Genomic DNA, 17,165 nt, shown 5'->3' with positions numbered 1-17,165 from the left:
TATTTTAGCATCTGATTGTAGTAGAATTACATCGACTGTCACTCTCTCAGACATACTTAGTGACTATCTACCATACAACGCCTATAGGCACCCTGTACATAGCCCAACACACAACCATTACAATATAGTTTGTAACACCACAAAAGTTGATTATCAAGCATTCACATTTACCCTAATGTCATGTAACTGGAACTCAATAAAATACTACCACATGTATAGATAGTAGGAGTAAAGGTATACTAATTGATACATTTTGTGTAGATTCTAAAATTCATTCTCACACAAAGCAGATTATAGATAGATTTACAAAATCTTAAGCAAAACAGTTTGGTTTCAGAAAGGGAGTGAAACTGCACTATTAACAGCCAGCTACCTTCAGAAACTGAAATTAAATTAAATTATATTAAAAAATAACTATACAAACTGGACCCAAACAAAGCACAGGGATGAGATGGAATTAGTAATAATGAACAGAGAACACTTTGGCATGAACTTACAGAACCATTATATCTGTTATTCACTAGGTCAATTAAGTATGGGGAGATTCCTCAAGATTGGAAATACACACTTGTTAAATTAAACTATCTTAAAAGGAAATAAGACAAAGTATAAATCCACAAGTTTGCTTTCTTGTTGGGGGGAAAAATGAAGAATATTATTTTGGCTATTAAAAATGGAAATGTTGTGGTTTAAAACCATATCGGCATGCAAATGTTGAAAACAGATCTAAAACTACTTATAAAATGATTACAAATAGCTATAAATGAATAACTGTGCTACCATATAATTTATAGAGACTTAACTTTAGCTTACAAAAAGGACATGAGAAGTATCATATAGCGACTGTACAGGTGAAATTCTAGGTTACAGTCAGGGTGTCCCACATGGTTCTGTCCTACTCTGATACTAGTCTAGATTTTATTTTTCAGATCTAGCTTGTTCACTAGAGGTGTTATTGCAGTCTTTATGCAGATGACTTGAAAATGGGTTAAATGATGCCATCTGTTACAGACAGGGTATGATGGCAAAAGAATTTGGCTAAATTGACCATTTGGGCACAGGATAATAATATGATGATAAATTAATAATAATAAAAAAAACAAGCATATGAGATTTGGGAGACATAGACTGAAGGGTGAAAATGTAATATGCTACACAGTGACTGAAACCATGGATTCATTTAAGGGTCTGGATATATAAGAAGATCTAGCTTTGAGTTTTTTTCTGATCATGTCAACTAATTGACTAATGGTAGTTCTAAAGCTATAAGTTAAGAAAATGACTTATAAAGTTCAGGAAATCAGAAATGGTGAAATCATTGTTTGTAAGTTACATTACACCCAAACTCAACAGTACAGAATAACAACATGTAAACCTTATAAGAAAAGTAGCAAGAGTAATTGGAAAAGAGTGCAGTGGAAATATGCTAAGGACATCCATGGATAGAAAAGACAGTTATCATAAGAGATTAAAATATCTTAACTTGTACAGTGTCTCATATAGATATCGAAGAGGCAACTTTATTCAGGTATACAAAGCTTTTAGAGATGACTACCTCTTGTAATGTTTTGGGTATCAAATAGTAGAGAATCATCAGATGACGTGCCTAGGAAATTAGCTGATGCATGGAATAGACCACCAAATGACATTAAAGAAAGTAACAGTTTAAATATTTTTAAGAACAGCTTTGATACTTATTATGAGATGACTATTTTAGTATATTGGCAGGCTAGAAGGGCATTTTTGCCCATGCTTGAAATATCTGTATATGTTTATGTATGTACCATTAGACAATGTAACACTGGAAATTAATTCAATCTTTCCAAATATGCTCAACAAAATAGCCCTCACGAGAAAAAAAGAGTGTAAGTAAATCCTGCCCCATGGCTAACACAATCAACTAAAGAATTAATCTATAACAGAGATAAAACCTGGATGTCTTGTCTAAAACACAAAACACAACAGAGCTACCAGCCATTAAGGCAGCTCCATAATCTTACTAAAAGTAAAGCCATCACAGACAAAAATACTACTTAACATTTCAATGCTCCAACCAAAGCAATCTTAAAGCATTTTGGGTCTCCATGAATAAGCTCCTACAGTCCAGAAGAGCCAAATAACCTACTCCACCACCCAACCTTTCCCCACAAATATCAACACTCACTTCATTCAAACTGTTTCCAAATTCATTAAATCAAAAATCAATGCTAACTGTCCTAGCTGTCTGCATATTGACATTCACAATAACTCTTTCAGTCTAAAACCAACCCCCATATCAACAATCAAAATATCTACTCAAATTAAAAACTATCACCTTAGCCATAGACAGACTTTCAGCAGAGTACCTTCAAATCACTGCAAATGCACTGGCCTACCAAGTAGCCATGTTAAACAACAGAGCAATTCAAGAAAACTACATTCCAGCTATTTCAATAAATCATGCCCTTACAGGAAAGAAGGACCTTCTGCAGATTACACTCAACTGGTCCAATACCTCATAAACAACAGTGTCCTCTTTCCTACCAAACATGGATTTAGATCAAATCACAAAACAACTGCCCTCTTGGACTTTGTCAGTACCAAAAACCTTAACAGAAACAGTGGCAAAATGATTTGCTCACTATTCTTGGATTTATCAAAGGTATGTGACACTGTTTCACATAACAGCTCGAAAAACTACAGTGCATAGGTCTGTCACACTCTAGCCCCATGTAGTTCAGCAGCTAATTAACTGACAGACATCAAGCTGCAGTGACAATCTGTTCTATCTTCCTTTCTGCCAGTCACTGTTGGGGTACCTTAAGGATCTATCTTCAAAGTCATACTATTTAATATTTTCATAGCTGACCTCCACAAAGCATCAATGCATGTATCCCGAATTCAGTATGTAGAGGACTCAGCCCTCATATCTGTAGTTGTCAATCTGTCAAAACTCCAAACAGTTATCCAAGCGTCCTTCTCTTCCACTGAAGATTGGATATACAGCTCTCAGCTTCTGCTAAATCCTAAAAAAATGCATTGTTCACTCCTAAATCTCACTTGGACACCAATCTGGACTTCAAAATCAATTTGTCAGATAATACACAGATTCAAAGGACAACACATACTAAGTTGTTAGGTGTCACTATAGAAAAAAGCTACAACTTGATGCTTGTACACATGAAGAAATCAAAAAGATGAATAAAAAAATTTGAAACATTATATCGGATTAGAAGCATCTCACTGAAAATGGTAGAAAAATTATAGTGTTCACCTCTCTACTTCCAGTGGGGTCTATATTAGAATGCAGAAACCTCACTTACGCGAATCCCAAAAGGTCGGCACATACACAGTGAACTGCAAGAACACTGAACGTCCTTAAGCGCGAAATTCAAAATATCGAATTGCCATAGTTGGCCAACTCCACTGCCTGCTACGTACTGCCTACCCAAACAAAATAAATATTAATGTATTACTATATATGCACTTACTTTAACCCACACCCTAACTCTAAGGTCAGTAACTATTGCACATTTACGTTAGGGAGCTATACCGGATAAGGGAATCTCCTACTGAAGTTTTACCTCACTAAACATGATGTGGACAACTATGGCGATTCGGTATTTTGAATTCCGTGCTTAAGGACGTTCAGTGTTCATGTGGTTCACTGTTTATGTATCAGCCTTTCGGGATTCGAGTAAGTGAGGTTTTGTCATTCTAATATAGACCCTTCCAATGCTACTGTATGCCTCCCCTGTGATTATACATTTTCATGCTAACCAAATCTCCAAGCTACCACAATGTAACAACAAAAATTCCCAGTTTTGTCGATGACCTACCTTATACAGCCCATTACTGCACTGCCCTCAGAAAACTTAACTGGCAAGAACTACCTCATCTTCTCACAGCAAGTTGTTGCCCACTATCTTGTACACAACTTAACTCCCAGCCTAAAAAATATCCTCAAAACCTACCTACTCCAAATAAACCCATGCTCAACAAATCATACAATTGACTCACAAAGCTAATAACTCAGCAGATGAAGCCCTTTACTCCACTGATATCCATGAACCATCAAACTCATTATCTCTGTCACTAAGACTCAAAAACAACCTGTCCACTTTCAAAGATCAACCAAAAGTTCATCTCAAGCACTCCTGGCTATGCTCTTGTCCTTCACCATGCTAACTCTACATGAACAACCCCCTCTTCTTTACTATCACTTTCCCAAACCTCTCGGCCTTCTAAACATTTAGACTTTACTAATAAACAGTGAAAACTCAATTGTAAATAAAATGTTTATAGTCCAAGTCTCATGTAACTACTGATATACTCACTACTCTTACACTACATTCCTTGGCACTAATGTCCATAATTAACATTGTTATACCAATAACTTACTATTCTACCCCCTAAAACCTACATTACCCTAATGCAACCAGACTATTGTTTCTTGCTTCCACTTTAACATTGGTATTTATATGCTTACTCATACATATCTATCCATGTTCACAGCTGTTCCACTACAAATGTTTGTATAGAAAATAGTCCATTTAACATGCTATTGCAATTGTACCAATGTGATTACATTCTTTCATTCAATATGCTTCTATGTAATGTGAACTGGTTTAGTATGCTACTCTATAATATTCTAATACTGCACTGTCAAAGATTACACTGATGTTTTATTTACCTGTGTTAATTCACATTGTATTTTGTATTATACTATGTCACTGGAGCTTTTCTTTCTGGGCCTACAATGAAAAGAAGTTCTACACCCAGGCAGACTTCCCTGGTCAACAAGTGAAAATTAATTAATTAAATAAATAATAAGTACATTGCACCTTTGAAAAATACAGTGAAAACAAATTTTGAGTTGAGAATGAAGCTTGAGATATGTTGAGAAATCAAATTTGTGCATCCATTCCAATATTCCTCTTTGAGACCAGTTAAAAAAAGACATGGGAGTTTTAGCTATTTCAGTATATTTACTGCCAGTTAGTGTGGCAGCAATGTGATGTCTTTAAAAGCACTTAAAACTGCTGTCTGACAAGATGTGCATTTTGCATCCTGCTGTCATTTGTGGGGTGGCACAAAGCATGTCATAGCTTTTAAATCTGTTACTTGGTTTCCCATGCAGTTTTATGGTGACTGCAGTGTATGGCAGCATGAGGTTTTCTTAGTTGCAGGAGCAGTGTTCATAGCAAGAACCTCACTAATCATCACAATCCATGTAATACATATAAATCTTATACCATGTAATAATTTAAATATGAAAATGACAGTAAATTCTTGAAATGTCAGGAACAATTAGAATGGCAAAAGTATAACCCTCAGGTGCAAGCTTGGCAGGTGCTGATGGTGCAGTACTGGCACTGATTTATGAAGCTGCAAGGATATTGTAGCTTCACAATGAATGCTGATAGTGCATTTATGGCACAGCTGAAGCACTAAAGCACATAATGTGAGTTGAGTGTGCTAACTGTAATAAGCAACTTCTTAGAATTCTAGCAGCAGCTTGCTACAGTTGCAGGAAGAGGGAAAAGCTTGTTTTTTTGTTCTTTAACTTTGAAAAGAGTCTTCTTTTTCCTCAACTTTGACTTGGGTGATTCCATTTTGGGCATCTGCACAAGGTGGCAGATGAACTAGCAATGGTTCTGCAGAGAGGGGAGTACAATGCCTTTGGGCCCTCTTCTTTACTGCTACTAACATAAGTAATATAATAAAGACTTACAGAATATACTTATAGAATACATCCCCCATTGTGTAAATTATTACCATCTATACCATTTGTCATGAGGAATAGAATTAAAATTCACAGCATGAAGTAAATAAACAAAAAAGTAATATTTAATGCTGGCAATTGCAATAACTAATTGCACTAGAAAACCTCCTCAGATGGTCTACCCACCATCTCCCCCAAGAAACTATAATTTAGGTGATTTCAATATTGACTGGCAATCCTGTTCTGGCAACCATCCAACCCATCATGTAAACCTTCATGGCTTCACCCAACTTGTCCAGTCGCCAACCAGGATAAATAAAAACTCCAGCAAGCACACAACCCTGGATTGGAAACTAGTCAGTAAGAGCCCCCAGTCATATATAACAGGCTGCTTATCAGATAGCCTCAGTGATCACTCCACAACACTCCTACTGAAAAAATACCTATACCAAGCTAAACCTGTCGTCTACCATCAGATACGTAAAACAATAAACTTTAACCCACTCACATTCATCTCATCCCTCAAAGAATGCAACTGGCATCCTCTAAAGTACCTCAGTCTTGATGACACAGTTGAATATTTTAATACTACCTTCTTGAGCATCCTTAATTACCATGCCCCCATAAGACTTTCCAGAATCAAAGCACAACCCTCCCCATGGCTACAGAAAACCACTAAGTCAGAAAAGAAAAACAGGGATAAAGCCTGGGAGCACTGGCGCAAAACCAAGACCCCCTCAAGTAGACAGAAATTCCTAGAACTATGCAATAGAGTCAAAAAGCTAATAAAACAGGACAAATTTCAATACTACCAGTCTGCCCTAGACTCCTCACAACACAGCCCCAAACAATTCTGGTCCTCCATAAACTCCATCCTCCACCCAGGTAAAGTCAGTACCCCTCCTCTTAACATCCCTCACTCCTCAGAAAATATTGCTACCTCATTCAACACACACTTCACACAAACCATACTATCACTAGCTAAACAACACAACCCCCCTCCCCTCCAACCCACACCTTCAACTACTAATCTTCCCACTGCCTTCTCTTTTTCTCCTGTACCTACCTCCAACATAAAAAAACTCTAAACTTAAACCCACCAAATTAGCAGCAGACAACCTCCCAAGTGAATACCTACAAATCACAGCTGATGCTCTGGCCTACCCAGTATCCATCTTGAATAACCGATCTCTGTCAGAAAGTTATGTTCCCACACTGTGGAAAGTATCACATATAATTCCCCTCCACAAAGGTGGACCCTCCACAGAACTAACCAATTACTGCCCCATAGCTATTATCTCTCCACTCTCCAAAATGCTAGAGAGATGCATACACTCTCAGGTCTCAGACTACCTCCTTACTAACAACCTCCTTTCCAATACTCAGCATGGTTTCTGACCAAACCATAGCACCAACACTGCCTTACTCTCCTTTACTAACACTATCCTTCAGCATAAAAACAATGGCTATTTCTCCTCTGCTACTTTCCCAGACCTATCTAAAGCATTTGACATGGTCCCACACAAACAACTTATCTCTTTCCTCAATAACCTATCCTTCTTACAATCAGTCACCAACTGGTTTCAGAGTTACCTGTCTGACCTCCAACAATCCGTTGTATGGCAGAATGACATATCTCCCCAACTACCTGTCTCCATAGGGGTTCCCCAAGGATCCATCTTTGGACCCCTACTCTTCTCTGTTTTCACAAATAATCTAGCCTCTGCCACCACACATGGCACACTCATACAATACGCAAATGTCTCGACCATCATCTGCTCAGCCCATTCCCTACCCAAACTGCAAAAAGTCACACAGGAAGCCTTTTCCTATCTTGAAACTTGGTTATCCGATGCCCAATTAATACTCAACCCAAACAAAACTAAACTACTCATCTTCCAACCCACCAAACATACTCAAAACAACTCTCACTTTAACATCACAGCAAAAGACAACACCACTATATACCCAACTCAAATTGCCAGGAGTGGAAATAGACAATAAACTAAAATTTGACATTCACATATCCATGACCATAAAAAAGTCCACAAAAAACTAGGAGCGTTATACAGAAATAAGCATCTTCTCACCAAAGCAGCAAAGATTTCAATCGCAAATTCTCACCTTATCTCCATCCTACTTTATGCCTCTCCAATATATACCAACCTAGGGCAATGCGATCTAAACAAGCTAGAGACCTGCTACAATAAAATTGCCAAACTTGCCACAGGGGCATCCTACCGCAGTCACCACTGTCTCTCACTTGCTGAACTGGGCTGGCTTGAACTGCCTCACCTCCTTCAATGGTATCAACTCTCACTCGCCCACAAACTAATAAACCATCCACTAAATGTCCCATCCCTCCAGAATCTACTCCAACCCCATTGCACCACCAGACCACTAAGATCCAGCAACAAAAATCACTTGCAGATCACTAAAGCCAATAACTCTGCTGGTGAAGCACTATTCTCTTGCGCCATAGCCAAATTATGGAACTCCCTCCCACCCACAATTACCTCCGTACCATCATGCCCCCACTTCAAACCTTTACTAAAAGCGCACCTAAAAACATGCTGGCTATGCCCTTGCAACTCCCACTCAAATATCACCCACCCCATCCAACCACTACCTTTCTTTCCACTCCACTAACTACCTTGATTATAGCAAGCTCAGATGCTCATAAGCCTAGTACTTATACAGCAGGAACTTCTTATTTTAACATTTGTTAATGTCTGTTATGTACTTCACAGATAAAGATTTTAGTTGTCTTCTGATGTACTATGTTCTTCATCTGTAAATATGTTGTAAGTATTTGCTATGTAAATTGTTAATCGCTATGTAATCCAATGTAACTACTGTCTGTTTATTTTAACTGTGGAGCTTTTCTCCCCGGCCTCCGCTGAAAATGGACCTACGTCCAGTTGGACACTCCCGGTCAACAAATATAAATAAATAAATAAATAAAATAACCACTATTTGCAATCACAAGGAAAGTTGTAACTTGTGTAAAGTCATGCCATCTTCTTAGAAAATTTGGAATTTTTATATCTCTGTTCTTTTGGTGTCTCACTTAGTGGACATAGTCACATCAGTTGCTGCTGTCTTATGATGTAACACAGTCTCTGATGAGTTCTGATTGGAACAATCAGGACATATGTCACCTTTAGAGAAGTCTTTAAGATATGTGCCACAGTCATTATTTGGACTTGCAAATATGTAACAGGTCCGACAGGATAGGATCCGTTGAGGCTCTGTATGCAAGGCAGAGGTCAACTCTTAGTAGCCTGTATATCATCAGGAAGAGAGACAATGCTTTGATATGGTCTGCTTGGTTTTTGTGATTTAAGCCATTGATTTTTATAGAGAGAAAGTACTGTGGACACTCCAGTTGTGTCAAGTATTTGGACAGATACATATTGAATGGGATATTGTATTCAATGCTTGCCTTAATGAAACCCGAGTATAGTGGAATGATTACATAGTTAAAGAAGGCTCAGATTATTCCTCACCTGGGTGGTTATTTTTACCTCATATCTGGCTTTTTTTTACCGGGTCTGGAGTTCCTTGTTAAGTTTATCAAGAGCATTATTTCCATCTTGAGAGTTAAATTCATAATGACTGCAATGAGTTTTTTCTTTTATTATAGAACCTATTTGTATTAAGGTTCAATCACAGGGGTTTATTTTTAAACTTGGCATTGTATTTACTTCTGTTGGGTCTATATCACATAGTCGAAGTATGACAACTTCGAACGTTATATGGTCGAGACCATATGTTCGAAATTGTCATACGTTGAATGCAAAAAAAAAAAAGAAAGAAAGAAATTACTTACCTGACACTTGTAAGCAGGGGGGCAAGCCTCTCTGCACCACCCACGCCCTCTGCTCTTTAAATATACCAACTCCGAGACCACACTACAGTGCGGTAAAGGGAAAATTCCCTTTACTGCATTGTAGTGCAGTCTCCGAGTTGGTATATTTAAAGAGTGGGGAGTGTGGGGCGTTACAACCCTTTATTTCGTTTCCCGTTTTTTTTTTTTTTTTTACATAGTCGAAGTTTTGTAAGTTCGAACATATCGGTTTGAACATATGGTGTTCGAACTTACAAAATTTCGACTATGTGATATAGACCCACTTCTGTTTGGGGCAGATGCATCTATTTACATGTGCACAAAATTTGTTGGTAAAAGATTCCAGAAAAGTAGTAAGGTTACCCAGATAAAAGAGCCTTTTGAATTTAACCAGGTCATCGCTCAGTTTTAGTAGATTAGCCTTGGTGAAATCTCTGAATATAGAGGTATTGGAAGATGCTTCCAGCTTCAGTCTTATGCTAAATGTGACTGATTTGTACTCCAATTTAACCACCAGGGAGGAAATCAGAATTGGTGGGGAGCAAAGATGGCTGATAATGCTAAGGAACAAGTCCAGGATTTTATCACCCCTGGCTGGAGCGTGGCTTAAGTAGTCTACAGAGCTTGTTTTGATGAAGTCCATAAATTCTGGGCATACTTGTTTGATAATGTATAGGTCTGCTGTTAATGGAAGAGTACACGAAAACAAACTTGTAAACACTAAAACAAAACCACGACCAACCTGAAAACAAAACTTTTATTCACACAATTGAAGCGCTTTTCGGCTTACTGTAGTTAGCCTTCTTCAGAATGAATTACACATAAAAGGGCAATTAGCAAGAGCAGCTCAAATAGTTACTCTCGATTCTGAATTTGAGGAAGAATGTCTATTTTTAAAAGAGGCATTCATTAAAAGAGAGTACCCGGTGGAGCTCTTAGAAGAGATGATAACCGAGGTTAAATCAAAGAGAGAAAATAATATTTTTGAAACTTTATTGGCTATCAAACGCCCTAGCACTGGCAATTCGATCAATATCAACTTGAGAGGTGAAGACATTAACATTTCACAACACATCAATAATATCAACCTTAACAGGTTTAATAATTTTTCTACAACTTACGTTAAAGTAAGTTCTTTGTGTATTAACATCTTAAAAAAGAACTGGAATGTGTTTAGAAACAACCTGAATTTATTAGAAAAAATTGGGCACACACCTAGTGTTATTTTCAAACGTGGCCGTAATTTAAAAGATATGTTAAAGTTTCAGGCTGCTTCTGTGAAAAAGATGACTGGGATGTCCAAGTGTGAGGCATGTAATATGTGTAAGCACATAAACGTCAATAACTTCTTCATGGTAGATGAAATTAAATATAAATTACGTAACAGGTACAACTGTAACTCTAGAGATATTGTTTACTTAGCTAAGTGCACTTGTTGTCCTGCCTTCTACGTAGGAAAAACTGAGCGGAGGCTCAGAGATAGAATTTACGAACATATGTACGCCATCCACCATAAGAAGGCTGACAACGCACTAGCGAAACATATTAATCTTTATACTGACCACTCATTTAAATTTATAGTGATTGATAACATAGAATGTAACCCTAGGAGTGGTCCACACTCTCTAAAGCTATTGGAATTAGAACTGAAATGGCAGGTTAAATTAGATGCAGGTAGGTTCCCCGGGCTTAATGATGCTCTTTCAATTGGTGTCCTTTTGAAACTAAAAAGTTTGGCGAGATAGGTTTTTAATATATTTAACATATTCTTTATGTTTGCTTTTGTGTTTGTTTTTTACATATATTTAATGTTATATGAAGATGCACATTAGACATATGTTATGTTTATGTTTATGTTAATTTTAGTTATTTTAGTGCATTGAATAATTTTAGTTATGTAGAAATAGGTGTTTTGAGTCTAACTGAGAAAAGTATGCATGTGCACTTTAAATGCTAAATATTTCTAACTTCACATTTAATTGTTTAATGAGGTATTAATTGTTGAAATTTTGCGCCTTTTTTATTATAAAAAGAATGTGCAATTTGTTGTGTAATTCATTCTGAAGAAGGCTAACTACAGTAAGCCGAAAAGCGCTTCAATTGTGTGAATAAAAGGTTCGTTTTCAGGTTGGTCGTGGTTTTGTTTTAGTGTTTACAAGTTAATGGAAGAGTAACTGAAGTCTCTTAGAAGAACAGTGTTTGGCTTAATGCATAGGGACTCCACATTGGTTAGGTAGCAGGTAAGGGTTGAGGTGGGCATAGAACGGGTCATACAATCAGCTATGATAAAATAATGGGTTTTGTTAACAGTAAACTGGACATGGAGGAGTTCTAAGCCATTATCTTGTCTAAATAGTATGGAAATGAATTTTTTTAAGAATATGGAGACAGTGTTGCCTTTAGTGTGTTTGTCTAATGTAATGGGCCTGAACATATGGTAAGCATTGAAACCCTGCACTGATAAAGTTATCTAACTTGTCTTGAACCAGTGTTGATAATGCATATATTAATATTTTCCAGGTTAAGGAGTACTTGTAGAGAGTGGATTTTTTTTGTTAAAGCTTTTAGTGTTGAGCAGCAGCACCTTTATGTTATATAGATTTTGTTTTTGTTATGTTGGAAGCTTTAGAAGACTGACTTTGCCGAAAAAGGTACTATGTGTTGGACAGGAATTTGGCCAAAACATGAACACCTTGGAGGGAGAGGTGTGCTTCATCTGTGGCAAATCAGTTAGGAAGGTCTATCATCTCCTTCCTGGCTGATATATGTTGCACCCCTTAAAATGACAGAAAAAGATAAGCCAACTGTTGAAGTCAATAATCTTGTACTTGTATTGTAGCATCCTTCTTGGTGATGGTGCAATGCTGCTCAAGGCTAGGTTCACACCTGCTTCGGACACATATTCCAATAGCTCCATCATGCCTCTCTTCACATAGTCCAGGAAGATATATCTTCAGTTATTTATATCCATGTGCATTATGTCTCTGAGATAGGTGTATTTGTGGTGCAAGGAATCTTGGCAGCTGATAGCTGACAGTGGCCATTTCTTTGCAACACCATATGAGTGGTAAATCAGTGTGTCTCATTATGAAGTCACTTATGACTGAGATACTGGAATATTGGAACTGGAATGTGTTGGGATTTGCCTAATGGACTTTTGAAATGATTCAGTGTGACTTTCAGATGTATGATTCCTGGTGGTTGCTGCCTGTGTTATGTGTTTACGAGGTTGCTGAGGCTAGTTGTTTCTTAGTTTACATTTAGGATGCTATTATGGTTTAGGTAGGTTACTTTTAAACAGCCTCAGCATATGCAGGTCTACGTGTTTGGTCTGAAATGTGTATGATTGGTTTAGTAATGTGGTACTGACAACCTGCATGTTATTTGTCATGGTTTTGTGTAAGATCTTTGCCTGATGATAAACACATACAACTTAATGTTGTTATGTGGTGCTGATGAGGTGGTGAGCCCAGTTTGGGGATTCCAAGTCTCACAGTAATCTACTGAAGAAGTGTCTGTGCATCAGAGTCCTCAAGATGGCACTTGTGTCCTTACCTTGCAAGCTTGGGAGGCGTTTTTGAAACATAGGGCTCTATTTGTGAGACCAGACAGTCAGGGGGTGGTGTGGCATATGAACAGAAAGAAGACAACATGTTTCAACTACCTCTGCTTAGACAATTCATGTGGGGAAATGGGCTACCACTGGAGGCATATGGGTGGAGGTCTAAATCCATAGATAGTGAAATATCCTGGCATACATCTTATGTCACAGCTTGAGGCTTCTCCTGGAGCTTCAGCTTTTTGGAAAGTAGACAATCCTCTTGAAGTGGTACAGTCTTGATTGTGACATGATTGATGCTTAAGATAATATAATTCCTCACAAACTTTGCTCCCTAAAAAAGGTAAGGAGAAACAGCATTTTGAGGCTCTCAAACCTTACCTGTCGGCAAAGTTCTGAAAAGAGATTCTGTAAAGCTGTAGTGACCCTGAAGAGCCTTGTTCCAGGTTGATTGAAGTCTGTCATAAAGCAACTCAGGTCCAAGGGTGGGGGAGGCTTTGATGCCATTGTTTAAAAATAAAAATCCCCTTCAAAACACAGCTAAGTAATTGTTTGTTGTTCAACCCCCAGTTCTTTCCAGGGAGGTGTGGGTGTTAAAGTCTGTCTGGAGGCTTTCCATACATGCCTCTTAGGTCAGCTGAAAATGTTCTCCCTCCAGGTCAACAGAGAACATCCTTATCTTAAACCAGTGAATCTCAAATGTTGCCTAATTATCTTGTCCTGAACATCTCATTCATCTAGGTCTTGGTTACTCCTCAATTAAGGTACATTCAGCCATCTTTTAACCACAATCTGGTGGAAAGAAAGAGTACGACCCTGCATAAACTAGAGAAATGATTTCCAAAGAGGCTACAGTTCCAGGTAAAGAATCCATCTCTGCTTTGAGGCCTAAACGTCATGACTGACATGTTGTACATTTGTTTTTTGAGCTGAATGGTTTGTCAGTCTTAAATTCTGCATTCTGAAAATGATTTGTTTGTGGCCATCAACGTGGCCTGGCAGATCTCCAAGCTTTTGGCTGTTATATGCAAAGACAACTAACTCATCTTCCAAATGAAACTGTTATCTATAAATGAATCCTCAACTATACAACCAGTTTCACCCAGTTTACTTGCTGGTACTTATTCTGAGGTATTGTAATGCAAAGGAAATGCTTTTGCAAAATCTGGATATTCCCAGACTACTTTGTTACTGTAACAGACATATACCTAATATGGACTATAAGTTATTTCTGTTTATTATGCAGAAGAGCAAGGTGATCAGAAAGCAGTTAAACATAAATTTTCCAAATAGACTTCTGACTGCATATTTTTCTATTACCAAAACAGAAAATAATTTTGATACAGATGGTAAAACTGTGATTCAGTTAAACCTGTAGTCTTTTATGGAGCACTTGTATATCTGGCACCTGTACTACCACTGAGACATTGGTTGTTGTTCAACCCCCCCCCCCACCCCAGTTCTTCCTCTGTTAATGTGTTCATTAGATACTATATTCATGATATTCTAAACTGCAGCAGAGCAGAGCTTTGCTTTACAGTTTTCTAGCTTTGTATTTTTTTCAATCTCAAGTACATTTCTCTCTTTCATTTCCACCTTGTTTTTGTCCTCGTTAGGATGTTATTCAAAAGGTACTGTGTAATCCAATGGCTAATTTGAAGAAAGAAGATGCATTGCTTGACAATTTCATTACCTTTCCTCATACTTATATATGGAACTCCCTGATATTTACATAAATTCATGTTCTTGCTATTCCCTCTCCCACTCTACACAGTTTTATACTAGTTTATAAAATGTCACCATGATCAGTGTTAGATTTTAAGGTATGGCATTCATTATATCAGCTCTCTGCACTGCTGTGCAAATGCTACTGAAAGGGGTTATCTCTTTAAGAACTTGGTGTGGTTTGATTACATAAAAAGTTTAATAAAATCTTAAGTACTTAAGTCACCATAGCACGTTTAAAGTTCTGCTATATTTTGTTAAAAAGATCCCAGGAATCAGGATAGAGCATGATCCCAAGTGATGAAGGCTCATGGGACCAAATAAAATTCCAACTTGGTAGAATGTTTCACAGTTTTTAGTACTACAGGTAATCCATAATTAATAAATACTACGACTATATCTTTGTTCTAAGCATTTGACAGGTATTAGTAACAGACAACCAGGTCTTGCTTACACCCCTATCCTTTTCCGGCTGTATCTTCCACACATTTAACACTGACATTGTATAGATGAAAACATGGTATTTGTGGACAACCTGTAAACATTATTATTGGCAGCATTTCCTCTTCACTTTGGGCATGCATTTTACCCACCTGCAGAACTGCCGAGTATAAGCTTTCTGCGACCTGCTTTTTCCACCAGCCATACTCCAACTATGGTGAAGATGAAATTAACAAATGCCAGCACTGCAGCCAACCAGATAGCCAGTGTTACCTTTTGTACTCCAGACATCTGCAGAATAGTGGCACTGTAATACCTGTACAGAAATAAACATATTAATGTTAATTTCAGGTGATACCAACTTACAAAACAGTCAGTTAAGCTACATTCTTAAATCATTAATTCACTTAACTGAAACAATTTGCACAGACCTATATTTACTATCGAATCTTTAAAGTTCTTCAATTATGTTAAATAAAAAAATGTTGCACACCTGTCAATTTACTATTTAGTTTTTATTTCATTAAAATAGCTTTCTAAAGAATCCTGGAAAAAATTGCTTGATAAAAGTTACGTATGACATTCAGTGTTATCACTCTCCAAATTACAGCTGGCTCCAAATCATGAGACACCACAGGCTGTGTTTGAATGTAAGTAAAAGTGAAAGATGAGTATTAGTAATTCAGAAGCTCATTTATGAAATACCGATGACCAGGCAATCTAAAATATCTGGAATAATCATTGTAAAATACCCAAGGAAAACAAACACTGAAATTCCATATCACAAGGCCCTGTCATTAATCACACAACTTAAAAATGCTAAAATATTGTAGATTCTACTTGATATGAAATATTAAGCAGTAGTAGAGCACAAAAAATAATTACAAAACACTAACTGATAAATGAAATACAGTGCAAGGCTTACAGTCAGCATTCACTGGCTTTGATCTACTGGTTGATGACTTATTCAAGGCTATCTCTGTTTTAAAACAAAATACCAAATAAAATTCAGACCTCGGGATCTTAGTAGATCTGTTATGACCATGACTATATTTTAGTAAAGTTTTCTAATTCTGGAAATTGCATATTTAGTACACAAATATTTTATGTAAAAGTTGTCACAACTGAAGAGTATATGCAGTTCAATGAAGCATAATTTATGGATCTGGCTTGAATATAGCACTGAACCAGTATCTTTTAAAATGTGAGAAGAAATCAGTTTCTTGGGCATGTTTTAGACATATTGGATCAGTGATATTTCTGTAACAAACTACTTAACAAAAAAAAAAAAAAAACACTACCATTGCAACTGCAATGCAATATAGCCATATCAGGAAAAGTGAAGCTGGTCCTATTTTAATACTGTGACTTTTGAGAAAAACTTGTTTTGTTTTAATGCTGATACTACTACTTTCTGAACCAGGTGTTATCCCTCTAAGGATTACCATGTCTTACCAACCCTTAACTTTCAGAAAAGGATCTGCATTGCTTTATGAGAATGTTTCCACAAACCAGTGGAATGAAATGTGTCGGGACAGACCCAGCATAAAATATGAAAAAGACATTATGGCAGCATAATGAAAGGAGTTGTGATAAAGGCTAACAAAAAAAAGAAAAAGGCACAGAAAACTTAAGATGTGAAGGGTAATCATAATGATAAACTGTAAAAGGCAACAGGGTGTTGCAGAAGCAATGAAAATAAAAGAACAGGAAGATAGGACTAGGAAAAGGGGGAGACATAGGTTCATAGGTTCATACTAGGCTATCTGCCCTAGGGCATTTATAAGCCTAGCCAGAGTGTGTTTGGCTTTTGCCACCCATTTTAAATTAATTTTGCTATGCCCTTTTTCGAGGTTAGTATAGTGTGCCTCTGTCTAACAGTGACA

The 17,165-nt window shown here is 37.2% G+C and overlaps 1 protein-coding gene across 1 annotated transcript in view; it reads right to left on the bottom strand.

Annotated features, from left to right (window-relative positions):
- SLC2A13 (solute carrier family 2 member 13) overlaps window positions 1-17,165 on the bottom strand; it is a 2,419,048-nt gene that overhangs the window by 954,080 nt on the left and 1,447,803 nt on the right. Inside the window, exon 5 of the mRNA XM_044066204.1 lies at window positions 15,432-15,595. Coding sequence (XP_043922139.1) covers window positions 15,432-15,595 — 164 coding nt within the window. The remainder of the gene's footprint in view (window positions 1-15,431; window positions 15,596-17,165) is intronic.

The sequence above is a fragment of the Protopterus annectens genome, chromosome 3.part1, assembly GCF_019279795.1.
Source record: "Protopterus annectens isolate FY-2018-M chromosome 3.part1, PAN1.0, whole genome shotgun sequence".
NCBI classification, from domain to species: domain Eukaryota; kingdom Metazoa; phylum Chordata; order Ceratodontiformes; family Protopteridae; genus Protopterus; species Protopterus annectens.
The sequence above is the reverse complement of the archived record's forward strand: the minus strand, read 5'-3'. Positions and strand labels throughout refer to the sequence as shown.